The 26,499-nt window shown below is 44.7% G+C and overlaps 1 protein-coding gene across 3 annotated transcripts in view; it reads right to left on the bottom strand.

Moving 5' to 3' along the window:
• PPP1R37 (protein phosphatase 1 regulatory subunit 37) overlaps window positions 1–26,499 on the bottom strand; it is a 171,211-nt gene that overhangs the window by 78,517 nt on the left and 66,195 nt on the right. For all 3 annotated transcript variants that reach the window (XM_073321861.1, XM_073321860.1, XM_073321862.1), the window contains exons 3-5: window positions 22,868–22,913; window positions 16,317–16,417; window positions 2,204–2,323 (exon numbers count right to left, since the gene is read on the bottom strand). In XM_073321861.1, coding sequence (XP_073177962.1) covers window positions 2,204–2,323; window positions 16,317–16,417; window positions 22,868–22,913 — 267 coding nt within the window. The remainder of the gene's footprint in view (window positions 1–2,203; window positions 2,324–16,316; window positions 16,418–22,867; window positions 22,914–26,499) is intronic.

The following is a 26,499-nucleotide window of genomic DNA, read 5'->3' on the forward strand; positions in this document are numbered from 1 at the left end:
TTCCAATGCGCAGCCATCTTTCTCTGCACAGCTCCATAATGTCCTTCTTAAGGAGATGTTTATAGGCCATCTCCATGCTGTTCCCAAGTGGTCACGGACTCACAGACCTGTGCTCTCTCAGCTCCCCACAATCCCTGGGAGGAACCCCTTCAATGCAACAGCCCTTCTCGGGGGTCCACCTCTCTCAGGGTGAAGCCGTAGGCTCCTCCTGGAAAGGCACCTCTCGGAGCCTTCAGCATGCCCGTCTCTTGCTAATCCCCCTTTATTTTACTGCTCCCCAATCACTTACTGCAGGATGCTTTGTCCATGGGGTGCAGTTTATCCCATCTCCGCCACCAGTTATCACAGAGTCACCGGGGCGATGCTCTGGAACTACTCCATATGAAGCCAATCAGGACTCAGGGGGAGCATGCCTCCTCTCTCTGAGCATACTGTCTCCAAGGCAAGAAGCTTACACAGCTTTGACCTTCCTGGATCTGACCTCAGAGTATTCAACATCCCCTTCCACACCGTGAGCTTCCTGCAGCAAGTCTACCCGGGCGGGGCTCCTGGAGAAGCCAGGGGCCCTGCATCCCAACTCCTCAGTCAGACATGACTCTCAGCCAGACAGTAAAACAGAAGGTTTATTAGTCAACAGAAACATACCGTAGGACAGAACTTGTTAGCACAGAAATCAGTGACTTTCAGCCAAGTCCATCTTGGCGGGAAGGTAGACCAGAGCCAGGGCTCTGGTCCTCCCCGAGCTCCAAGCCAGCCGATAGCCAGCTTCTAGCTATCTAGCCCCTGCCCAGCCCGTTGCTCCTCCTCTTGCCTTTGTCTCACTTCCCGGGACCCAGTGTCACCTGGTTGCATCCCCCTCCTGGGTCTCAGGTTATGAAGGTGTGGCTATAGAATCAGTGCAGGCAGCTGGAGCAGCCTCCACAGAAGTCACACCCCCATATTCCCACCACCTAGACACTGGTGCAATACACAGGGAAACTGAGGCACACACAGCATTCATGCAAAACAGTAAGGCTCACATATAACATAAGGAAAAATCCTCACTTCGGCACACTCAACACCCACCATTTTTCCCCGTGGGTGCTCCAGACCCAGAGCATCCACAGAGTCGGCACTTATGTTTCAGGAGCTCTGCCACTGAGTTCCTGTATGACCTTGGATAAATCATATAATCTCATTTATAAAATAAGGATAATACTTCCTATCCCCTACCCTTTGTTAGCCCGTTCTGTCTAGTTTGTAAGTTCTTCTGGACAGGGACAGTCTTACTATGTAAGGGCTCCAATTTCAGTGCCTCTAGGTGCTACTGTAATACAAATAAAAAAAGATCTCTTTCAAAGTACATTTCATGGGACTTTCATATTTCAGAATGAGCAGACATGATAAGCATATCCCATGTCATTCCCACATCCCCAATTACCATCTCATTAAGTAGAACACTGTGTTGAAACATCTTACTATGAAATATTTTCTTTCATAGGTAATGTCTGCACAAAGCAGAAGTTCCATTTTTACTATGATATATATTTAGTTTAAAACCATCAGCCTTAGGCCTTGGGTTATTTCCTTATAAATGTTGGAATGATAATTATCTGAAACATTTCCACATTTTGCCCCACTATGAAACTACAGAGCAAAATCCTCTCAACAGGCCCATCTGTCACAAAACTCAGACACACTGAAACACTTCAATGTATTGTGCTTGGTTGGCAATGAGCACACAGGCACTAAAGAAACTCAGCTGGTGCACAGCAGCCTCCCTGTTAAACTCAGGTTTAAGGAAGCACTTCATTCTGGCATTCCGATCGCTGCACTGGCTACTCACTGAATTGCCTTAACACTGATCACACTGATGGAGATTCAATGACTTGGTTATGGTAATACAGGAACTCTGGAAAAGCTGGAAATAGAACCCAGATCTCCCAATTGCAGTCCACAGCCATAAACACAAGACAGTCCTTCCTCCTTCCCAGCACCCCAGCAAGCTACTAGTTGAAATTTCCCATTGTAGTTTAAAAAGCTACCTGTAATTTCTTGTATGCACATCCCTCCCTCCCCACCATGCAAAAAATGGTTAGATTAACAGAGTTCCAATGGCATTGAAATCTAACCCTACACTAACTTGCAATCATGTTAGAATTACTGGATGTTTACAAGCAGTAAATTAAACAGATGATTAAAATGTTCAAGAACTAACACAAACCTTTCTCATCATATGTGCAGCTGCCTGCCAGCCTCGGGTGCCAATGTGTTTGTTAAATGAGATGTTGAGGTGTGTTGCTGACTCATAATACTCAATCATGTCAAATAATGCTGAGGCACCCTGGAAAACAAAGAGAGGAAAAGACAAATGGTAAAGTTGACACAAAATTATGGAGGCATTCAGCAGCATTCTCTGGGAAATAGTCACAGACATCAGCTTCTCATTTCCAACAAGTGACCTGCACATAAACAATCCGTGAAGCTAGCAGCTTGCTAATACATAGAAGGAGACCTGGAGAGAGAAAAAATGGTTACTAACCTTTCGTAACTGTTGTTCTTAGAAATGTGTTGCTCATGTCCACTCCATTTGCACTTCTGGGGTGTAATGACTAAGTTCAAGGAGTTACTGCCACAGGAATCTTGGAATGAGTTCTTGGCTCCAGTCGAGGAGGGCAGAGCAGTGGCAAAAGTGTCCCTTCAAGTAACATTAGATGTGGCGGACTCTGCTGCATGAACCATAGCCTTGGCTGTGGTCACGAGGAGGAGCTCATGGCTGTAGGCCTCAGGCCTCCCATATGAAGTGCAGCAGACTATTCAGGACCTTCCTTTTGAGGGCTTGTCTCTCTTTTCAGAGCAAATGGACTCTAAACTACACAGCGTGAAAGATTCAAGAGTCACTCTAAAGTTCCTCAAACTACACATGCCAGCATCGCCAAGAAAGCACTTTAAGCCCCAGCCATTGCCCCGTTTCTACCAGCCTCAGTTGAGACAGGATTACAGTAGGAGGCAGGGTCTAAGCAGGCCTTTTGAGGGTACACCCGAGGATAGCATACCAGGACAGTGTCTGGATCCACTGTCACCAATTTTTATGAACCGGCTATCCCACTGCTATTGGGCGTAGTCCCACATCACCTCAGACTGGTGGGTGCTACGCACAATAGAACTGGGATACACCCTGCAGTTCAGTTCTTCCCCTCCTTCCAACCCTCCTCTGGAGCTAAGGGGCAGGGGGTTTTACTCCTGGTCTTTCCTAATCCCAAAGGCCAGTGGCAGTCTCAGACCCCTCCTGGACCTGTGAAACCTCAACATATTCATGAACAAGCCGAAGTACCACATCGTCTCCTTGGTCACCATTATCGCATCTCTGGATTCAGGGGACGAGTATGCCATTCAATCTGAAGGACACCTACTTCCAAATTTCAATCTTCCAAGGCCACAGAAAATTCCTCCGTTTCACGGTGAACCAAGTGCACTACCAGGTCACCGTACTTCCGTTTGGCCTATCAGCAGCCCCTCAGGTTTCCATAAAGCGTGTGGTAGTTGTCGCAGCCTTCTTGAGGAAGCAAAGGGTTCAGGTTTACCCTTACCTTGTTGACTGGCTGGTCAAAGGTTGGTCCAAGCCAAGATAGAGGAAAACGTAAATGTCAACCTTCAAAGAGTTAGGCCTGTTGATAAACATGCAGAAAATCACCAGTTCAAAAGAATAGAATTTACAGGGGCGGTCCTCAACTTGGTCCAGGCCAGAGCATTTCTTCCAGAGATCCAGTCCCGGGCCCTAGGTATTATCATAGAAAGCCTCAAACACCACCCAACCACCATGGCAAGAACCTGCCTAAAACTCCTAGGACACATGGCCTCATGCACTTACGTGGTGCAGCATGCAAGATTATGACTCAGACTTCTCCAGCTAGCATCAGGGTACCGGCTGGGCCAGGATCGTTTGGACATGGCTGTCACACTTCCCCATTCAGTAGTTACCACCCTCCTTTGATGGTTGGCCCAAGGGCAGTATGTACAAGTGTCCCCTTCGAGACCACATCTGGCGATATTTCTAGTCATTGATGCATCTGTACTGAGTTGGGGGGCTCATCTGTGGGTATTCAGGACCCAAAGCCTCTGGTCTTAAGCAGAGCTCTCGCTACACATCAACGTGAGGGTATTCAGAGCAGTGCGCCTTGCTTGCCCAACGTTCCAGCCCCACCTGAAAGGCAAATACGTATTGATACTTACAGACAACATGACAGCGATGTTCTATATGAACAGACAGGATGGAGTGCGCTTCTCTCACCTATGCCAGGAAGCCCTTTGCCTGTGGGAATTCTGCATAACCCACTCAAGCCACCTCAAAGCCTTCTATTTTCTAGGGGCACAGAATGAGTTAATGGATTGCCTAAGCAGGTTTTTCTCCCATCACAAGTGGTCCATTCAATCAGAAATCGGGAAGGACATTTTCCAGAGGTGGGGAGCTCCCCAGATTTTCAATGAATGAGAGAATAGGAAGCGTCTGCACTTCTTCCTGAATCACAGCCCGGGCTCGCTCACAGATACGTTTCTTTTCCCCTGGAAGGACCATCTCTTATGTGTTCCCTCCCATTCCACTCATACACAAGGTCTTGCTCAAGGTCAGAAAGAAAGGCACGAGCCTGATCCCGATAGCCCCAGTCTGGCCATGTCAACACTAGTTCACCACCCTTCTGGACCTCTTGGTGGAATCACCAATCTGATATCCCAGGATCACGTCCATCTATGACATCTGAACCTCGAGTCCCTTCATCTCACGGCCTGGAAGTTCCACGGCTGAACCCCTTGGAACTAGCATGTTCCAGGGCAGTTCGAGAGGTCCTTGCAGGGAGCAGGAAACCATCCACTACAGCTACGAACCTGGCAAAGTGTAAAAGGTTCTCAGTCAGGTCAGCGCAGAAAGGTGTTTCACCCACACGGTCATCAGTGCCATTAATTCTGGACTACTTACTACACCTGAAGCAGCAAATGCTATCAGTGTCATCGATTAGAGTCCACCAGGCTGCAATTTTGGCGTTTCACCCATGGATAAATGGCCAGTCCATCTTTGCAAACTTGATCTGTACTCATTTCCTCAAATGCCTGGATAGACTGTATCCCCAAATACGACAACCAATCCCACTCTGGGATCTCAACCTGATATTGTTGAGGCTCATGGGTTCCCCATTCAAGCCCTTGTCAATGTGTTCTTTGAAAGGTGGCATTTCTGGTGGCCATTACTTCGGATAGAAGGGTCTTTGAGATAAGGGCTCTGACTTCAGAACCTCCTCACACTGTATTCTTCAAGGACAAGGTCCAGCTGCGCTCTCACCCAGCCTTCCTCCCGAAGATGGTTTCGCAATTCCATAGTAACCAGGACACATTCCTTCTGGTTTTCTATCTGAAACCGCATGCCAATAGCCAGGAGCAAAGGCTTCACTCACTCGATGTCAGATGTGCGCTTGCCTTCTACGCAGAAAGGACTATAACGTTTAGGAAGACTACTCACTTTTTTGTGGCGGGGGCAGACAGGATGAAAGGTCTCCCAGTCGCAGTCAAGAGGATTTAATTGTGGATCATCTCTTGTATCTGCACGTGCTACAACCTGGCAAAAGTCCTTGCTCTGGCCTTGATGGCACAATCCAAAAGGGAGCAAGCGTCCTCAGCTACTTTTTGGCACAGGTTCCCATCCAGAATATCTGTACGACAGCAACCTGGTCTTCGGTCCACACCTTTGCGACTCACTACGCCATCATTCAGTAGGCCAGAGACGATGCTGGATTTGGCAGAATCATGCTACAGTCTGCTTGCCATTGAACTCCAAACCCTCCTCCAACATCTGCTTGGGAGTCACCTACATTAGAATGGACATGAGCAAGCACTCAAAGAAGAAAAACAGTTACTAACCTTCAGTAACTGTTGTTCTTTGAGATGTGTTGCTCATGTCCATTCCAAAATCCATCCTCCTACTCCTCTGTCAAGAGTTAAGGAACTAAGTGGGTGGTGGGTCGGCAGGACTAGGTTTTCTCGCGTTATAAAGGCGCAACTCCAGGGGGCACCAGAGCCAACCTGATGGATACCACTGAGGGAAAAGCTTTCCAGTGGTGGCTCACGCAGCAAGCGCACACCAACACTGGAATGGACATGAGCAAGCACTCAAAGAAGAACCCCACTGTGACATGATCCCCAGGGTACAGCCTGGGACAGTGGCACCGATGTTCCTCCTTAACTCTCCAGTCTGGGCTGTCTCACACATATTTGCGAGTGACAAGCAGCAAACCCCTCCAGGTGCTGTGATCACTTAGCAGAGCCACATGTGGAGCCACATACCCAGCTAGATTGCATGAATGCTCCCAGAGCCATTCATGAGTCACACTGAAAAAGGCACCAGCCAAATCCCCCCAGCTACCACCTTTGTACCTCAGGAATATACAATCTTGCACTGCTCAAGACAAGCAATGCAAGTTTATTAATTGGTTCCCCACTTCATCAGTGGAAAATGGATCTATACCAGCCTTTGCAAACCTGAGCAGGTTTACCAAACACTTCAGGCAACCTAACTGGTAAAGATAAACAGTAAAAACAAGTTTATTGACTACAAAAGATAAATTTTAAGTGACAGGCAAAACATCAGAGTTAGTTAACAAAATAAAATAAAATGTAAGCACGCATCTTAAATTCTCAACCCTATTAGCCTGGGCAACATCTAGATTAGCAGTTTCTCACCCCACTGGATATTGCAGTTCATAATACACAGATTTCACCCTTGAAACCTGGGCCAGTCTCCTCTGTTGGAGTCTTCAGTCTTCTGAGAGAGTCCTTGTTGCTTGCAGCATAGATGTGGGGAGGAGAAAAGGCCAAGCATGGGGCCACTGTGTTCTGTTTTATACCCTTAGTCCCATGTGCTTGGAGAACATAAGTCCAGGCATGGCTGGTGGGCAATTCCCCTCATGTGACCTTGTACAGAGTCATTGCATTGTAGCTCCCTTGCTGGACAACGGCTGATTAGGTCTATTCAGCAACCACTTGGGCACTGGTTACCTCCCTTGTCATGGTCTCTGGAGAGCTAGTATCTGGGCACTTCCCAAACCCACAGCATATTTTAGTGACAATCATACAACTATTCTCAAAACTTCCATTTAAATACATACATCATTAATGCATATGAACAGTGGATTTCAGCAGATCATAACCTTTCCTGTGATACCTTACATGGAATGCTTTATATGCAAGATCACAATTATATGTAAATGAGGAATATGGGGGCTACAGTACAATACCCCAGTACAATACCCCAAGGTATTGAATGTCACACCCACAATATCTTTAACAATTTCATCCAGCAGTTAAGCCACCAGCAGTTCTCTCCAGAAAAGCAATGAGCAGCACCCCAGAATTCCAAGCCAGCAATCCTTCCAAAAATCTAGATTATTCCATCAGACCTGGTGGCTGTACAACCTATCATAGCTAACTTCCCATTCAGCTCTTCTAATCTGGCATACACCAGTAGGGAACATGGAAGCTGCCCAGACTCTGGGCACAGAGCTTGCCGACGGGAGTATGGGGGGGACAGATGGGCTCCCAGTGGCAAGGAGTGGGGAGCCAAGAATGTGTGCGTGTGGGGGGGGGGGGGGCAGGCAGCAAGCTGGACTCCTGGTGGTGGGGAACAGAGAGCCGGGGGGGGGGGGAGGGGGGCAGCGCCGCTTAAGTTGGTGGAAGTGCTCCCACATGAGGATGCGCACCTCTTACAAAAGGAAAACAGTGTGTACATGAACCACCACAATAATTACTGTTGCGGTTGTAAGTCAACTTAACATAGGTCGACTTAAGTTTCTAGTGTAAACATGCCTTGAGAAGAAACCTTTCGCCACCAAGTTGGCTCCCTGAGGTATAATGTGCTAGGTAGTCCCCTTTAGCTAGTCATAAACCATGTGCCCTTTTATAGGGTAAACTCCATGAAGGACTCAAATCCCCAGATTACACGCTGGTATCTAGCCCTTCAGCTTCTGGGTGCAGTACCAAGCAGAGAAAGAGCATACAATGTGGATTTTTTTCTTCCCCAGGGACATGCTCAAGCAAGAAATCCTTCTGATTTTGGAAGGGAAGTATGTGATTGAACACACCTCGATCCCACTGGTGGCAAGGCTAAGAAATATTTTTGCACTCAGGTAGTGCCAATCAGGCACACCTGCAGAATATGCACCACCGGGAGAATTGGAGTGTAAAAAAGCCTGCCCACAGAAAAACAAAATTCTCCCAGAAGCAGGGAGGTTGTCAGGGACAGCTAGTGAGCTCTGGTAGCAAAGACAGCTCAGCTTGGGGCAGTTTCTAACTGTGACACTGTCTAATTAAAATATAACCATGCAAATCATTATGGCTACCACTGTTCAATAAATGCAACGGATCTTATACAAAATGTATCATATGGCCAGAAAGGGTTAAGCATCCTGCAGGCTAATTGACCCAGATTCAACCTGTAAAGACTTGTTAGAAATGGTGGCACCTTAGAAACTAACAAATTTATTTGAGCATAAGCTTTCGTGAGCTACAGCTCACTTCTGAAGTGAGCTGTAGCTCATGAAAGCTTATACTCAAATAAATTTGTTAGTTGCTAAGGTGCCACAAGTACTCCTTTTCTTTTTGTGAATACAGACTAACAGCTGCTACTTTGAAACTTGTTAGAAATGGTAATTAGGGCCATTCCCTGGTAAATAGACTAGAACTTTGAAATGCAAAACTATATTGTTAGAAGTGATACTAATTGCATGTGTGTACTCACAAATGTTAACCATGTAAACAGACAGTTCTTGTCTGTCACTATAGCTGTTGATTCAGAGATCAAAAGTGAATATTAACATTTAGATGAATTTTGAGTACAATAATGTTATTGTCTGTGTGTCTCTTTAAAGTTTGTGATAAACTGCTTAATGGATAAATTATCTTATGTTAATCCATATAGTTAATGAACAGTGAGATTTAGAAAACAGAAGGTTCCATCAAAAGCCTATTGTTCACCCAGGACTGTATGTGCAAGTGGCTGCTATAAGAGACCCTTGGGTCCTGATCCTGTCATCTTAGATCTGCTTGAGGGGAAGCCTAAACCATAAGGACTGAGATCCCAGTTCTGACTGGACCACCCTGAATATAAACATTGGACTATAACCTATGAACTATTTCTGAAAGAACTCTTTGCAACTACAAAGCTCAGCATCTCTGCTATGAATCTGAAACTCAAGAATTGAACTCATGTCTGTATGTAAACTGATCTTTTAACCAAGTCTCTTGCTTTTCTTTTTTAATAAATTTTAGTTTAGTTAATAAGAATTGGCTGTAAGCGTGTATTTGGGTAAGATCTGGCATATTCATTAACCTGGGAGGTAATGTGTGATCCTTTAGGATTGGCAGAACTTTTTTATATGATGAAGATTTTCAGTAATCCTCATCATATTTGACTTGGGTGTCTAGGTGGAGGCCTGAGGCTGGGTTACTTTAAGGGAACTGGGTTGTTGGTTTCAGTGAGATATTATAGAAGCTATTTTGTGCTGGCTTTGTAAATCTAAGTACAGTAACTCCTCACTTAATTTCATCCCAGTTAACGTTGTTTTGTTGCTGATCTATTAGAGCACACGCGCATTTAAAGTTGCGCAATGCTCCCTTAGTCGTTTGGCAGCCGCCTGCTTTGTCCACTGCTTGCAGAAAGAGAAGCACATTGGAGCAAGCTGGGGGGGGGGGGGGGGAAGAGGGCGCCTTGGAACCAGGGTAGGCCAGCAGCCCCCCAGCAGGTTACTAATTGCCAGGCAGCTCAGGTGACCCTCCTCCCACTGTCGTGTGCTGCTCCTGCGCTCTGACTTGGAGCTGCTCCTGGGAGCCTCCTGCTTGCTGTGCAGGGGGAGGAGAAGAAGAGGGGTGCTGATGTCAGGGTGTTCCCCACTCCCTGCTCCTGTACCCCATCTCCACAGAGCAGGGAGGAACATGACAGGAGACAGGGCTCAGAATGGAGGGAGCTTGCTGGCAGCAGCTGCTGTCTCAACTTACTGATCTGCTTAAGAAGGCAGTGTACTTAGAGTGGGATCAGCGTAGTTAAGGGGGCAAGGCGCATGGCGCTCTCTCTCTCACATTCACACTTTGGAAAGTGGAGGGAGTGGTGCGTTCTAGTGGGATAGCGTGGGTTCATCAACACATTCAGTTTCTGCAGGGAATGTTTGCAGTCACTGCCATGAGTCTATTTTGTCTCCTCCCTCCATTCCTGCCGCCTTGTAGAGTGGAGGCTACATGAATAACATTGTGAAGAGAGTGGTCACTTTGGATGGGCTATTAATACAGACTAACACGGCTGTTACTCTGAAACCTGTCATTATGCAAGGCACTGCATTTAGCCGTATGGAGTGGAAATCTATCAACTGCATGATGCTCTAATAAATTGGTTAGTCTCTAAGGTGCCACAAGTACTCCTTTTCTTTTTGCCAGCAGGAGAGTGAGTTTGGGGGGGGGGGGGGGGGAGGGGGGAGGCGGAGGGTGAGAAAACCTGGATTTGTGCTGGAAATGGCCCAACTTGATGATCACTTTAGATAAGCTATTACCAGCAGGAGAGTGAATTTGTGTGTATGGGGGTGGGGGTGGGGGGTGAGAGAACCTGGATTTGTGCTGGAAATGGCCCACCTTGATTATCATGCACATTGTAGGGAGAGGTTTCAGAGTAACAGCCATGTTAGTCTGTATTCGCAAAAAGAAAAGGAGTACTTGTGGCACCTTAGAGACTAACCAATTTATTAGAGCATGAGCTTTTGTGAGCTACAGCTCAAATAAACTGGTTAGTCTCTAAGGTGCCACAAGTCCTCCTTTTCTTTTTGCGAAGACAGACTAACACGGCTGTTACTCTGAAACATGAACAACCTGTTAACCCTTGAGGGCTCAGCTGAATGCTAGATCATCATTCAGCAGCAAAGCATTCCCTGAAAAATATCCTACCCTCCGATTCCAAGACCTCAATCAAGCTTCACAATCATCATTGCTGTGTACAGCAGTAAATTGTTTGTTTAAAACCTATACTGTGTATATATGTATAATGTCTTTTCTCTGGCGAAAAAAATTTCCCTGGAGCCTAACCCCCCCACTATTTACATTCATTCTTATGGGGAAACTGGATTAGCTTAACATGGTTTCGCTTAAAGTAGCATTTTTCAGGAACATAACTACAACGTTAAGCGAGGAGTTACTGTATCACAATATCCATCAGCTTTGGGAAGCGTCTGCCCTATTCTTTGCAGTTCACCCTAATTGAGTAACCTCAATTGCCTCCCCTGGGACTCCAGTCACTAACCTTTTCCTTCAATCTCCCCTGTTTGGGGGAGATTGACACCACAAGCTCAGTATGAGCAAAGGCTCTGGAGGGCTGCTTCCAGATAGAGACCTGCAGTCGGTCCTGGGAGGCGCTGCCAGAAGCTAGGAGGCAAGGGGACTGTACACTGGACTCTGAAAAGACCCTGGGAGTGAGCTGAACTCCTGCCAGGAACAGTAAGATTGCCCAAACTGAAGGTCAGCCAACTACTGGTCCCATCTAGTTCATGCCCAGAATTGGGGCAGGATTATTCCCTACAGGACTTCTTCTCTTTATCCAGTCTAGTTTTAAATGTCACATGCAACAAGGCTACCAGTTCTAACTGTCAGACAATAGTTTCCTGATATATATATATATATATAAAAACTTTGGCTAAATATATATATATATATATATATATATATATATTAAAAATCAAATAAATAATCACAGCTGGAAAGGACCAGTGGGATTTCTAGAAAACTCAGTGCAGTAGCAGATGCAGCAACAGCTACTTAATAAGCTAATAAATATTGTTCATGATCCTCCTTTAGTCTTATTATGACATCTGCTTGCAACATAGCCAACCAAATGGAATAGAGAACTCCTGCAGAAATGTGACTTGATCAAAGTTTACAAGTACCTACAAAGGTAACAAAAATTTGATAATGGGATCTTAAATATAGAAGACAAAGTTATAACAAGATCCAATGCCTGGAAATTAAAGCAGGACAAATTCAGGCTGGAAATCCGGCACAAGTTTTTAATTGTGAGGACAACAAACCACTGACCAGTTTACCAAGGATTGTGGTGGATTCTCCATCACTGGAAATTTTTAAGTAAAAATTGGATACATTTTCTAAGAGATCTGCTTCAGTTCAAACGAATTCATTAAGGGAAGTTCTGTGACCTATGTTATACAAGTCATCAGTGGTCCCTCTGGCCTTAAAATTATGTGGTATTTTCATAGACTGTAAGAAAAGTCTGACTCCTCCTTGGAGATTACCTTTTTAAAAAAAAATACATATATATAAGTGCTGCAAGTGTGAAAAGTACTATAAATCTTAAATCTGAGAATCTCAAAATACCAGCCCTTACCTATCCTCAGCAACATTTGCATAGTTAAGGGAACAGTGCTCTCTTTTCTGCAGCTGTTCTGGCTGCAACATAACTGGCAGGAGCGAAAACCTGATTTACAAGAAAAGCCATATATGCAGTAAGGACATCCAGAATTACCTTTTCACCAAAGGTACCCACAATAGCTTTGAAGCCATGCAACACTTTTTAATTATTCCCTTAAAAGGACAACAGAGTTCTTTGGGATAATGAATTGTAGGCCTAGACCTTCACAGTTCTTTACCGTTTAACTTTACCATTTTTACCTCATCTCTCGTCAAGTGTGATTAGGAAGTCTAGTATTAATTTATTATTATTATTGCTAAGCATTTCTGAATAGCTCCTAATGTTCAAGGAACCGTACAACATATAGTGCCAGACGCCCCACTCAAGAGCTTCCAATCCAGCAGAAAGAAAACATACCAAAACAAGTAGGGCTGTCGATTAATCGCAGTTAACTGACGCAATCAACTGTGATTTAAAAAATTAATCGTGATTAAACACACTGTTAAATAGAATACCAACTGAAATTTATTAAATATTTTGGATGTTTTTCTACATTTTCAAATATATTGATTTATACTACAACACAGAATGTAAAGTGTACAGTACTCACTTTATATTAGCTTTTATTACAAATATTTGCACTGTAAAATTGATAAACAAAATAGTATTTTTCAATTCACTCATCCAAGTACTGTAGTGCAATCTCTATTGTGAAAGAGTGGGGGGGGTGTGAGAAAACCTGGATTTGTGCTGGAAATGGCCCACCTTGATTATCATGCACATTGTAGGGAGAATGGTCACTTTGGATGAGCTATTGCCAGCAGGATAGTGAGTTTGTGTGTGTGGTTTTTGGGAGGGGGGTGAGAGAACCTGGATTTGTGCAGGAAATGGCCCAACTTGATTATCATGCACATTGTGTAAAGAGTTGTCACTTTGGATGGGCTATCACCAGCAGGAGAGTGAATTTGTGTGGGGGGGTGGAGGGTGAGAAAACCTGGATTTGTGCTGGAAATGGCCCAACCTGATGATCACTTTAGATAAGCTATTACCAGCAGGACAGTGGGGTGGGAGGAGGTATTGTTTCATATTCTCTGTGTGTATATAAAGTCTGCTGCAGTTTCCACGGTATGCATCCGATGAAGTGAGCTGTAGCTCACGAAAGCTCATGCTCAAATAAATTGGTTAGTCTCTAAGGTGCCACAAGTACTCCTTTTCTTTTTGCGAATACAGACTAACACGGCTGTTACTCTGAAACCTGTTATTGTGAAAGCGTAACTTACAAACGTAGATTTTATTTGTTACATAACTGCACTCAAAAAACAAAATGTAAAACTTTAGAGCTGAAAGTCCACTCAGTCCTACTTCTTGTTCAGCCAATTGTTAAGAAAACAAATTTGTTTACATTTATAGGAGATACTGCTGCCTGCTTCTTATTTACAATGTCACCTGAAAGTGAGAACAGGCATTTGTATGGCACTTTTGTAGCCAGCATTGCAAGGTATTTACGTGCCAGATATGCTAAACATTCGTATGCCCCTTCATGCTTTAACCACCATTCTGGAGGACATACTTCCATGAGGATGATTTTAGTCAAAAAAATAGGGCGTTAATTAAATTTGTGACTGAACTCTTTGGGGAGAATTGTATGTGTCCTGTTCTGTTTTACCCGCATTCTGCCATATATTTAATGTTAGAGCAGTCTCAGACGATGACTCAGGACATGTTTGATTTACAAACACTGGCACTGAAAATTTGACAAAACGCAAAGAAGGTACCAATGTGAGATTTCAAAAAAATAGCTACAGCACTCAACCCAAGGTTTAAGAATCTGAAGTGCCTTCCAAAAATCTGAGAGGGACAAGTTGTGGAGCATGCTTTCAGAAGTCTTAAAAAAGCAACACTCCAATGTGGAAACTACAGAACCCGAACCACCAAAAAAGAATCAACCTTCTGCTGGTGGCATCTGACTCAGATGATGAAAATGAACATGCATCGGTCCGCTCTGCTTTGAATCGTTATCGAGCAGAACCCATCATCAGCATGGACACACATCCTCTGGAATGGTGGCTGAAGCATGAAGGGACATATGAATCTTTAGTGCATCTGGCACGTAACTATCTTGTGACGCCAGTGACAACAGTGCCATGCGAACATCTCTTCTCACTTTCAGGTGATGTGGTAAACAAAAAGCGAGCAGCATTATCTCCTGCAAATGTAATCAAACTGGTTTGTCTGAGCGATTGGCTAAAGTAGGACCGAGTGGACTTGTAGGCTCTAAAGTTATACATTGTTTTATTTTTTAATGCAGTTTTTTTTGTACATAATTCTACATTTTTAAGTTCAACTTTCACAATAAAGAGACTGCACTACAGTACTTGTATTAGGTGAATCGAAATAGTATATTTCTTTTGTTTTCTACAGTGCAAATATTTGTAATCAAAAATAAATATAAAGTGAGCACTGTACACTTTGTATTCTGTGTTGTAACTGAAATCAATATATATGAAAATGTAGAAAACATCCAAAAATATTTAAATAAATGGTATTATTCTATTATTTTTTAATCACTTGCGATTAATGGCTTGCAATTAATCACAATTTTTTTTAAATCGCCTGACAGTCCTAAAAACAGGTCATGGAATCAGAAGTCAGGGTCAGGTGGGCATGCAGGGATTACCTATCAGTGTGGGACTAGGAGGAAATAATAGCAGAGATACAGACAGAGGTAAAGGGAATAAGAAGGAGCTTGATTGGGGTAAGATGAAGCCAGTGATCTGTCTAGAATAGCAGCAGAACAGGACTTCAGTTTATCCAAAACACCACCACTAGAGGGGGACAATGGGCAGCAGGGAGCTGAGGTCAGAGGGAAGAGTGCAGCGATCAGGAAGAAACAACCAAGGCATTGACAATAGTTTAGCAATGGGGGGAGGGGAGAATTTGGGAGACTGTACACCAATGGTAACAGAAAAAAGAAGAGAAGGATTGAGAGGTAGAGAAGGAAGATAAACAGTTCTACCTCTGGAGGTAATGAGTTTGAGAGGGTGGAGATTTCATCTGCCTCTCACCTGATGTGAGGCAGGACATTTGGGAACCAGCTACATAGAGGAAGAAGAAAAGGTCACTAGAGAGCACTCAGGGACAGGAGGGGACCCAGAAGCAGATGGATAACGAGCAGGCATCTGGTGCTTACAATTTTCATTCTTTATTATTTAACAGAGTTAAGGAAATGGGCTAATGGTGAAATAAGTTACTTAAAATAAACACAGTTTTAAATACCAAGCCATTAATGTAGCACACTGGGTTCACTGCACCAAAACTGTGTAAAATAGCAGTTCCTTCTTCACTTACTTGTTGGGACCTGTTTTCAGGCCTTTGGGGTTACTTTAGAGCCAATGGCATTGCTACAACACACCTACACAACATAAAGAATACACTGTGCAGATTAGCATAGCACAGGAAGTTCAGAATATAAAGCCTGAACCCAGGTCCGGCAGGGAAAAAACATTCCAGTTAACATTACATAAAACATGAGAAAGGTTATTCCTCAGATGGATTTTTAAACAAGTTTATTTAAGAGACTTCCAGGTCCATTTGAATTATGGCAATTTGGAACCTGGATATCGAGGGTTCATTCTATTTATTACTTTCTGAAATAGCAAAAATGCAAACGAAGACATAAAATAAAGTGTCCTTATGAATGGAGAGGGTAATAGCAATGGCAAGTATAGGTCAGATTTGGAGCACATCCCTTTAAGCGCTCACTAACCTCAGTGCATGAAGAAAAAGCTCAGAACAGAACACAAAACCGTACCAGGCAGAGAAAATTACAGGATTTTTGTTAATCTTGAAACAAAAAAAAGCCACGGTAAATTACATAGCATTAAATGAAACTTACATCTTCGTCCAGGTTCGTTTGCTCCAAGTCAACCATTTTGAACTGGACCCTTTTGAAAATCTCTTCCAGTGCCTCACAGGCCTTATAGTCAAGTTTTTCTCCTGGGGGAAAAGAACAGAGTGAACTCAGAAGACCCAGTGTTAAGTGTTTTGTTTGTACATAAAATATGCACAGTATTAAGAGAAATACATTTCTGTGAGTTCTAGAACCCTAGGCGTTGGGACAGAAAACAAGGCAATGCAAGGAGAGATGGATCTTGTTTTTCCTTCAGTTGGGGTAAGCTACTTCCTGCTCTTGCAGACAACATTTATTATTTGCAAAGTTAAACATTTAAATCCCCCCACACAAAAAAAATTATCTTGGACTGGTTTCCAAGCAGATGGACTAGATAACCCATTAGCATTTTTTCCACTGCTAATTTTTATAATACTATGAATTCAGAATCAGCATCATCTTCTTCCACAAGCTCCAGACCTAACCCAGCAGGGCGTGTAAAACTAAGACTGCCCAAGAAGCTAGGGGACTCAACCTAGCCCTCCAATGCCCTGGACTTTAATAAATATTTTCCACGTTTGAATTCCTCACCTGAACAGATATGCGGAGATAAATTGAAACAGACAATGAACCAGCCCCTAAAATACATACATGATTAACTTGCCTCCAGTCTTGGCCTTTTCATTTCACTATTTTGTAATCATATTGTCCAAATGTTCCTTACACATTTTCTACTTTCAGAGGTTCACTCGTAGTATTCAGAATTATTTAGAAATATTTGTACCAAGCATTAGGGATTCCTGCAACAATCGGAATGGCTGAAAGCCAACGAGCAGCTTAGGTCATCTCAAATGTCTTCAGTTAGTTTAAACAAATGTTATTAAAAAAGCAGGAATAATTTTCTGATGCAAGAGCTTGATTTTTAACTCTAATACTGACTGATAAGAGGAAGTGGCAGCAAAGAAGGCCGCGTATGCTAGACAGGTCAACTGGCAATTTCGAGCTCCAAACTGTATAAATATTGGGAAAGTGTAAACAGCAAGAAAGGGCAGTGCTTCTGGAGGCCTATCACTGTAATCTAATAAAATTAAGAATGGAAAATGTAGATTGTATATTAGTAAGGCTACAATTATGTCACGGAGATCACTGAAGTCATGGAATCCATGACTTCCAGAGAGACTCCGTGACACTGGGGGGGCTCTGTAGCTGACCATCCTCCGTGGGCAGCGAGGGGACCCTCCCACAGCTGCCCAGCCACTGCCGGGGAACCCTCTCTCCCCTCCGCCCCCGCAGCTGACCAGCCAGTGGGCAACAGGGTCCCCACAGCTCCCAACCACTGCAGGCAGGGGGCAGGATGCTGGACCCTCCTCCCTCCCCATTTTGTCAGGGATGTTTTTTAGTAAAAGTCAGGGACAGGTCATGGGCTTTGAATTTTTGTTTATTACCCATGATTGTCCCTGACTTTTACTAAAAATATCCCTAACAAAATCATAGCCTTATATATTAATGACACCCACGGAGATATATTCAGAGAGCCCTGCACAGATACAAAATGTGTATCTGTTTCCGATCTGCAAACATGGTCTGTGATATAAAGTAGATATCAGCAGATTTGCATGGCCCCATGTATTCAGCTAAAGCATAGTAGATCAAGTGACAGAAGCCACATTAGGATGCTTTAAAAAGATTGATTCAACATTAGAAAATAATCTCACAGAGCAAGTCTTTCACTGACAGAGATGGAATCAAAAATGGAAAGATGGAATCTTTGCCACCTCTAACGTCTATAATTCTTTAGATTCACAGGTAATTTTAATCAGTAGGTAGGGAACTAGAGCTTGACATTTTATTTCATTTTGCTTTTTAACTGAATCAACTACACAAATGCAACATGCAGTACCTCTCAGTTGTATGCAACCTTCTTCTAGTCATATTTTTAATTTTGTATCTAATAACTCCAGCACACAGTTCTGAAAAACTAAAACTAAAACTGTTAATATTGTAATTCACGTAATCTGAATAAGCATAAAAGGTATCAGAAAATCCATTACATTTAAAAAATATGGCCAAGATTTTCAAAACTAGGAGCCTGAAGCCAGGCTCCAAAATCCATATTTAAGCTCAGCAATAAATGGCCTGATTTTCAAAATTGCTGAGCACCCAGCTTTCTGCTCTAATTAATTTTAGGTTGTAGTGTTTCTAGTGGGCTCTCACGGGGGTCTTGGCTCTATGATATTTAATATTTTTATCAATGACCTGGAAAAAAAAATAATTCTGAAAGTTTGCAGATGATACAAAGACTGATGGAGTGGTAAATAATGAAGAGGGCTGGTCACCTAAGTTCCCTCTAAGGCAGGGGTGGGCAAACTTTTTGCCCGAGGGCCACATTGGGTTGCAAAACTGTATGGAGGGCTGGGTAGGGAAGGCTGTGCCTCCCCAAACAGCCTGGCCCCCGCCCCCTATCCAACCCCTCCCACTTCCTGCCCCTTGACTGCCCCCCCCAGAACCCCTGACCCATCCAACGCCCCCAGTCCTTGTCCCGACCGCCCCCTTCCGAGACCCCCCCCCAATCCTGACCCTACCCCCATCCAACCCCCCTGCTCCCTGTCCCCGGACTACCCCGACCCCCATCACCGCCATGCCAACAGGCCCCCCGGGACTCCCATGCTTATCCAACACCCTCCCCCCACAAACCTCCACTCCCTGTCCCCTAACTGCCCCCCGGGACCCCGGGATACCCTGCCCCTTATCCAACCTCTCTGGCCCCGGTGTAGCGGCACAAACAGCAACCCTCCACTCCGGCCCCTTACCATGCCACTTAGAGCAGCATGTCTGGCAGCCGCGCCACTTGGCCGGAGCCAGACACGCGGCCCCACTGCCCTGCAGGAGCGCGCAGCTCCACCGCCCAGAGCACTGCCCACGCGGCCATATAGCTGCAGGGGAGGGGCTGGGGGCTAGCCTCCCCAGCCGGGAGCTCAACGGCCAGGCAGGATGGTCCCGCAGGCCGTAGTTTGCCCAGCACTGCTGTAAGGTGTGCACCTGCATAGCCTTGCAGGAAGCTGCCAAGGGCCACGCACTTAATTAGCACAGCTGCACTGGCATGCCCACTGCACTCAGGGGCGTGGCCACAGGTGGGCCTGGAAGATGGCCGTATGGTAAGGGGGGGAATAGAGGTAGGTCAGGGCAGTGAGGTGAGGGATGATGGGGGAGCCTGGGGTGTGCAGGGTGAGAAGCCTCTCCCCTGTGGCCCAGCTGCTGCTGCAGATAGAGAGGGCTGGGCGGGGGGGGTGTGTGTGTGTGGGGGGGGGGGGGGTGTCAGACTCCACTGAGTCTGCCCTACAGCCCTAGGGCAGACTTAGCCCCAAACCCTTCATCCTGGGCCCCATCCCAGAGCCTGCACCCCCAGCCAGAGCCCTCACCCCTAGCCCCCTCCCACACTCTGAACCCCGTCGTCCCATCCCAGCCACACATCTCCATATTGGTGCACATTAAATTAATTCCGCACATGGACAGGAAAAATTAGAGGGAACATTCCAGGTCACCGATACAGAGCAATCTTTATCGCTTAGTAAAATGAGCACAAACACACAAACATACATTTTAATACGGCCAAAAGTAAAGCTATATATGCAGGAACAAAGAATGCAGCCCATTCTTACAAGAGGGGGGACTCTATCCACCACAACTCCCTAAACTTTTTCAGGGTCACTGCTTCCCCAGATAGTCAGCTCCAAGTGCGATGCTGTGGCCAAAAAGGCTAATGGGATCCTGGGATAGGAGAATATCGAGTAGGGGTTGAGACGTAATAGAATGTCTTGATTTGGCACAAGTGTGATCACTGCTGGAATACAGTGTCCACAATTCCAGTAAAATGTTGATAAATTGGAGAGGGTTCAGAGAATAGACATGAGAATGATTAAAGGATTGGACAACCTGCCTTACAGTGATAGACTCAAGGAGCTGAATCTATTTAGTTTAACAAAGAAAAGGCTAGGGCGTGATTTGATCACAACCTGTAAGTACCTGAAAGGGGAAAAATATTTGATAATGACTCTTCAATCTAGTAGACAAAGATAAAATAAGATGCAATGGCTGGAAGTTAAAGCTAGACAAATTCAGACTAGAGATAAGACATAAGTTTCCAAAGTAATTAAACTACTAAAACTATTTACTAAGCATTGTGATGGATTCTCCATTACTGGCAATTTTCAAAACAAGATTGGATTTTTTCTAAAAGACACACACTAGGAATTATTTTGGGGAAATTCTATGGCCTGTGTCACAGGAGGCCAGACTTCCAGGTAATTAATAAAAATAACGAGGAGTCCGGTGGCACCTTAAAGACTAACAGATTTATTTAGGCATAAGTTTTTGTGGGTAAAAAACCCACTACTTCAGATGCTTGGAGTGAAAATTACAGATGCAGGCATAAATATACTAATACATGAAGAGAAGGGAGTTATCTTACAAGTGGAGAACCAATGCTGACAGGGCCAATTCAACCAGGGTGGATGTGGTCCACTCCCAATAATTGATGAGGTGTCAATACCAAGAGAGGAAAAATTGCTTTTGTAGAGAGCGAGCCACTCCCAGTCCCTATTCAAGCCCAAATTAGTGGTGTTAAATTTGCAAATGAATTGTAGCTCTGCAGTTTCTTTTCGAAGTCCGTTTCTGAAGTTCTTTTTTGTTGAAGGATGGCTACTTTTAAATGTGTTATTGAATATCCACGGAGATTGAAGTGTTCTCCTTCTGGCTTTTGTATATTACCATTTCTGATGTCTGATTTGTGTCTATTTATTCTTTTACGTAGAGACTGTCCGGTTTGGCCAACGTACGTGGCAGAGGGGCATTGCTGGCACATATCACATTAGCAAATGTGAAAGTGAATGAGTCCCTGATGGTGTGGCTCATGTGGTTGGGCCCTCTGATGGTGTCATTAGAGTAGATATGGGGACAGAGTAGGCAACGGGGTTTGTGTTTATGTGACTAGAACTTATTTGCACTGTAGTGTCCAGGAAGTGGCTCTCTTATGTGGACTGGTCCCAGGCTGAGGTTGATGGTGGTGTGGAAATTGTTGAAATCCAGGTGGAATTCTTCAAGGGCCTCCTCCCGTGGGTCCATATGATAAGATGTCATCAATGTAGCGCAAGTAGAGGAGGGGCATAGGGGACGATAGCTGAGGAAGTGTTGTTCTAAGTCAGCCAAAAAAAATGTTGGCATACTGTGGGGCCATGCACCCTGACTGAACTGGCCCTGTCAGCATTGGTTCTCCACTTGTAAGGTAACTCCCTTCTCTTCGTGTATCAGTATATTTATGCCTGCATCTGTAATTTTCACTCCATGCATCTGAAAAAGTGTTTTTTTTAACCACGAAAGCTTATGCCCAAATAAATCTGTTAGTCTTTAAGGTGCCACCAGACTCCTCGTTGTTTTTGTGGATACAGACTAAGACAGCTACCCCTCCGATACTTGACACCATTAATAAAAAGGTTAACTGGGGAAGGGGGTTGCAGGGAGTCCCTGAAATAGAGGGGGATGGGAAGGTGGAACATAGGGAACTTGTGAGGGGAATGAAGGAATGCAAGAAGCCCTGGGGAGGGGGGGGGATATTAGTTTGTTCTACAGAAGTGACAAAGAGTGCAACCGTTGAGTAATACTACACGTTCCAGAAAGCCCCTTAAGCAGGAGCCTAGGCTCATTCATACAACTGTCCTCGATGGAAGCTGTTAAACATGCTTATTTGGCCAGGTTTTTTCTTAAGTAATGCCTCAGCCTCCCCTATTTTTCATGTATCTCCCTCTTCTCCATAACTTTGGAGTCTTTGTATCAAGATCAGAGAACATTCCAAGGCTTGGTCTACACTTAAAAATTAGATCGAACTAGCTACTTCACTCATGGTTGTGAAAAGTATCGTGCCCTGAGTGCCATAATTAGTTCAGTGTAGATGCAAAGGTTGATGGAAGAATTCTTCTGTCGATCTAGCTTCCACCTTTCAGACAGGTGGATTAATTACATCGATGGAAAACCTCCTTCCATCAGGGTAGGAAGCATCTACACTATGGCACTGCCTCACCGCAGCTATAATGCTGTAGCATAGACATGGCCTGAAAGATACGCTCTAGTTCAACCACAACATATTAACCTCAATAGAGGAATCAGTGGGAGAAGTGCCATGTCCTGCATTATGCAGGTGGTCAGATTATAGAATTGCAAGGGTTCCTACTGGCCATGAGAAAACGTAATGAATCAGGCTTTCATAAGAGGGTGGTAAAGTCAACTAAGCCCTATCTATATCCATGGCCTGATAACTACCCCAACAGCAATTTTTGCAGCATTGCTGGAACATGGGTACGTTTCTCACGCAGAATCCCCTACAAAATTAACTTTTCCTGTTTCCTCAGTATTAGCATTATTTGTACTGCATTAGCACAGCAAGTGCCCCATTCAGGATCAGGACACCACTGAGATAGGAGCTGTACAAACAGAGTACAACAGTTTCTGCTCGAAGAATTTCCTTTAAAAAGCTAAGTCATTAGGGTTATGAGAAAGAGGCTTACCTTTTAGATCCAAGCAATCTATCCTGGGAGATAGATCTTTAAATTCCTGTAAGAGAAATAGTAGGACATTATTATACTCAGCAGAAGACAAATCCCTCCTCTAGGATAACACAGAAGTGGAAGGTATGGTAACACTCCCCCACAAATACGAGGGAAGGGCATTACTCCCAGCACCCTTCCGTGAGTTCACTAGAAACCTGTACATACCCACAGCATTTCTTAGGGCTTGTCTATAAGAGGGGATTTCATCTGCAGCTTTTTTTCTGCGCGTCAGGTAATGCACATTATGCGAGCTGTAGTAATATCATGCACACAGGACAGTGTGCGCTCAGTCAAGGCACATCATGTGTACACACAGCAGCAGTTTGCTGCAAATTGAGGGCGTAGCATTCTCAAAGCAGATCTTATGCTCCTTTGCTTTGTTGCGGAGCGGTACGCATTCAGGGATTTTTCTTGCTGTGCATTGTGGGATACATAGCAAGATGGCTAGTTCAAGTTTTTTAAAAATCCCCTGTTTCATCTGTATCCATCCCATACTTCCTTTATGGGCAAACTAATGCCATTTTCAAATTGCTGTAAGCCAGCATGGACCCAACGGCGCTCTGTATCACTACACGGGCAACCTCAAATACGCAAAGGCTACTTGGACTGTATTTCAGCATTCGAAGCCAGATGAATTCGGCTTAGGACTTTGCTTGCTGCACCACCAAGCGGATGACGTGGCGGCAGCAGCAGCTCCACCAGCAGGAGGATCTTCAGCAGCAGTGGAGCTGGGACATGGATGAGCAAGAAGAAGTGATAGCAATTGATAGAGGACCAGTTCCTGGAGCTGCTGCTTTACAGCTTGCAGTGCTGTTTCTAGGTTCAGGAAACCAGCACAGATTCATGGGAAAGGACTGACCTGCAGACCTGGGATGACCAGCAGTGATGAGAGAATTCAGGATCGGGGGTGGAGGGGAACATTTTTGGAGATATGTGCTGAACTAGCCTTGGAGCTGCAGTGGTAGTTTACCAACATGTGGTGCCCCATACCTGTGGGCAAGCAGGCCACAATTGCCACCTGGAAGCTGGCCACCCCAGAAAGCCACTGGTCCATAGCCAACCAATTCAGAGCAGAGAGAATGACTGTAGGAGCCACTGTCATGCAGGTGTGCAGTGCCAGAGAGGTACTGTAATACCAAGTTATAAAGTTAGGTAATGCTCAGGAAGTTATTGATGGTTTTGCACATATGGGATCTCCAAGCCATACTGGGGCCATTGATGGGACTCGTGCCTATTATTTCTGAAAGTAAAATTGCACTGTTCGTGAAATACTTTGGAAGTAAGACAAAAAACATCCCAAAGATTATAGCTGCAAGTTGCATTTTGCACAGTATTAGTGAGAATTAGTGAGAAAGACTTGGCGATAGGTGGAAGGCTGACGTGCAGAGACTGGCTCACTGGTTTGTGTAGCCACCTAGGCATTCAATACAGAATGCAAACAGCCGGGGCAACAGCATCCAGGATGCCTATCGTTCTTATTTGGAGTCTCAGGCCTGAAATTGTGCAGCTGTGAATCCTGCTATTAACCTATGCATGGACTGAGGCAGGGGAGAGATTTTTGTGCAGTTCAGTGTTGTTTATGGGCAGTTAAAGTGCAACAATGTGGCAATCCCTGTTGTACCTTGTGTCTTTGCCTACAAGCTTAAGAATTAATGCAAACAACTATTTGCTGTGTAAAATGAACTGTTGACTGCTTGTGAATGAAATTATATAGGTTTTCACTGAATAATCTATTATGTAACAAACAGAAATGAACCTTCAACTGAGACAAAAATTTTAAAAATGCTTTTAATTGTGAAACAAATTAACTAACTACGAAGAACTGTTTCATTAAACCAGCAGTGGAAACCAAAACAGTAAAGTACAACAGTTCAGCGTAGGGCATAAAGCCAGGAGGCTTAAAGTTACAGGCGAAGGTATGTCTTGGTTATGATTCTTCTGGTTCATGGGATTTCTGGTGTGGAGTACCCAGGCTCAAAGTTACCAGGGGCAATAGAGGGCTCAAAAGAGCTGGAGTCTGGGAGGGGAATGACCTCTGGGTGCACTGTTGCAAGGGTACAGCCATGAGGAGGAGTTGTTCCCAGTAGCCTGTATTGTCCAAGGGCTGCAAAACATGGGTGGGTGCTAGTCTGTAGCACTGCCTTGCCTGGTGCCCCAACAGTAACATGTGCTGCAGCAGGGCATTTTGGCTTTGCATTATCCCCAGGAGTTGCCTCTGCATCTTCCTCCATATTATCTTTAGCCATGGCAAAGCTTTTCCTGGCAACTGCCTCGCTGTCCTTTGCCACTGCAGTGATCTCCCTGGACAGCTCCTTGTCATATTCCATTGGTCCTCAGTTTTCTTCATTTTTTGGGTAGTGGGAGGACTCTGTAGGATGTCCATGAATTTTTCATCACAAATTTTCTGTTTTCTCCCTCTCTGGTTTCCTCGCCATTCCGTTGCTGTTAAGGACCCTCTCCTTGAGGGTCTGGCCAGTACAGCTGTGGAGGTATTAAAAAAATGATAAATGGTTATTCATATTCTAGAGAGGCTGTGGTGTTCTTAACATTCTTTCTTGGCTTTACCTCCTTTAGATTCTTTCCAGTATTGAGGAACCTTGGAGATGGTAAGTGGTGCGTGCTTTTGGACTTTTGTCCATGCACTATATGCTGTTGTGCCTCGGAGCATGGGGGTGATGGGAATTATGCAGTTCAGGCTGTGCCTTGGAGAGGTTTTACATGGTGTTTTACATGGAAGGGTTAACAGGGTGAATCTGGGGATGAGCTGAAGAGTAATACCCTTGAGGCTGTCCTGACTCTGGATCACATGACAAGGAGCCAGGTGACTAGGAGGCAGAGAATGGCCTAATAAAAAAAGGCAAAGGGCAGAGCAGCAAGATATGCTGTGAAGTTATTCAACAAGATAGTCCCCCCAGTGTGTTACAGGAGTCATGAGCAATACTGGTGGGACTGGCCATGTAGCTATTCCTTCATCTATGAGCAAAAGTGGAGCAATTTCTCAGCCTTGCTTTATCTCCCCTGCAGACATGTTAATAGTGCAAAGAAAAATAGACAGGGTTCTGCAATGACTGCCTAAAACATTCACTGTTACCAGTCTGTCAGAATGGCCCTGTAAATGCATATTACAGGGAGCTGTCCTCTTTGTAGCCTTATGGGCATGCAATGTCCATGTCTATCTCCTGTACGGTGAGAACACTAACCAAACTTCCCTTCCTGTAACCACTGTCGCAATAAACTTCTGTATTTTGCACAAAAGAAAGAATGTTTTCCTTATTTGACTCTGGCATGGGAAGCCAAGGCCGCACAATGCTGCCAGCAAACTGTTTTGGTGACAGTGAATGAGGTTTGAGGGCGGGGGGTGGGGCGAAAGGCACATTCACCAGGCAGGATGCTAAGGAAGGGAAACATAAGTCAATAGGTACACAGGCATGTGCCTTCCATAGCACGGGCCTGAAAACAGTCGGTAACCAGGGCTTTAGCACATGACGGTGGCTGATGGCGACTATTCCAGCTGGGCAATTTTGGAAAAGCGTATGGGAGGGGCACAAAAGGACAGTGTGGGCCAATGGAGGGAGGGACGGACCTTGCAC

This window comes from Lepidochelys kempii, chromosome 23 (genome assembly GCF_965140265.1).
Source record: "Lepidochelys kempii isolate rLepKem1 chromosome 23, rLepKem1.hap2, whole genome shotgun sequence".
NCBI classification, from domain to species: domain Eukaryota; kingdom Metazoa; phylum Chordata; order Testudines; family Cheloniidae; genus Lepidochelys; species Lepidochelys kempii.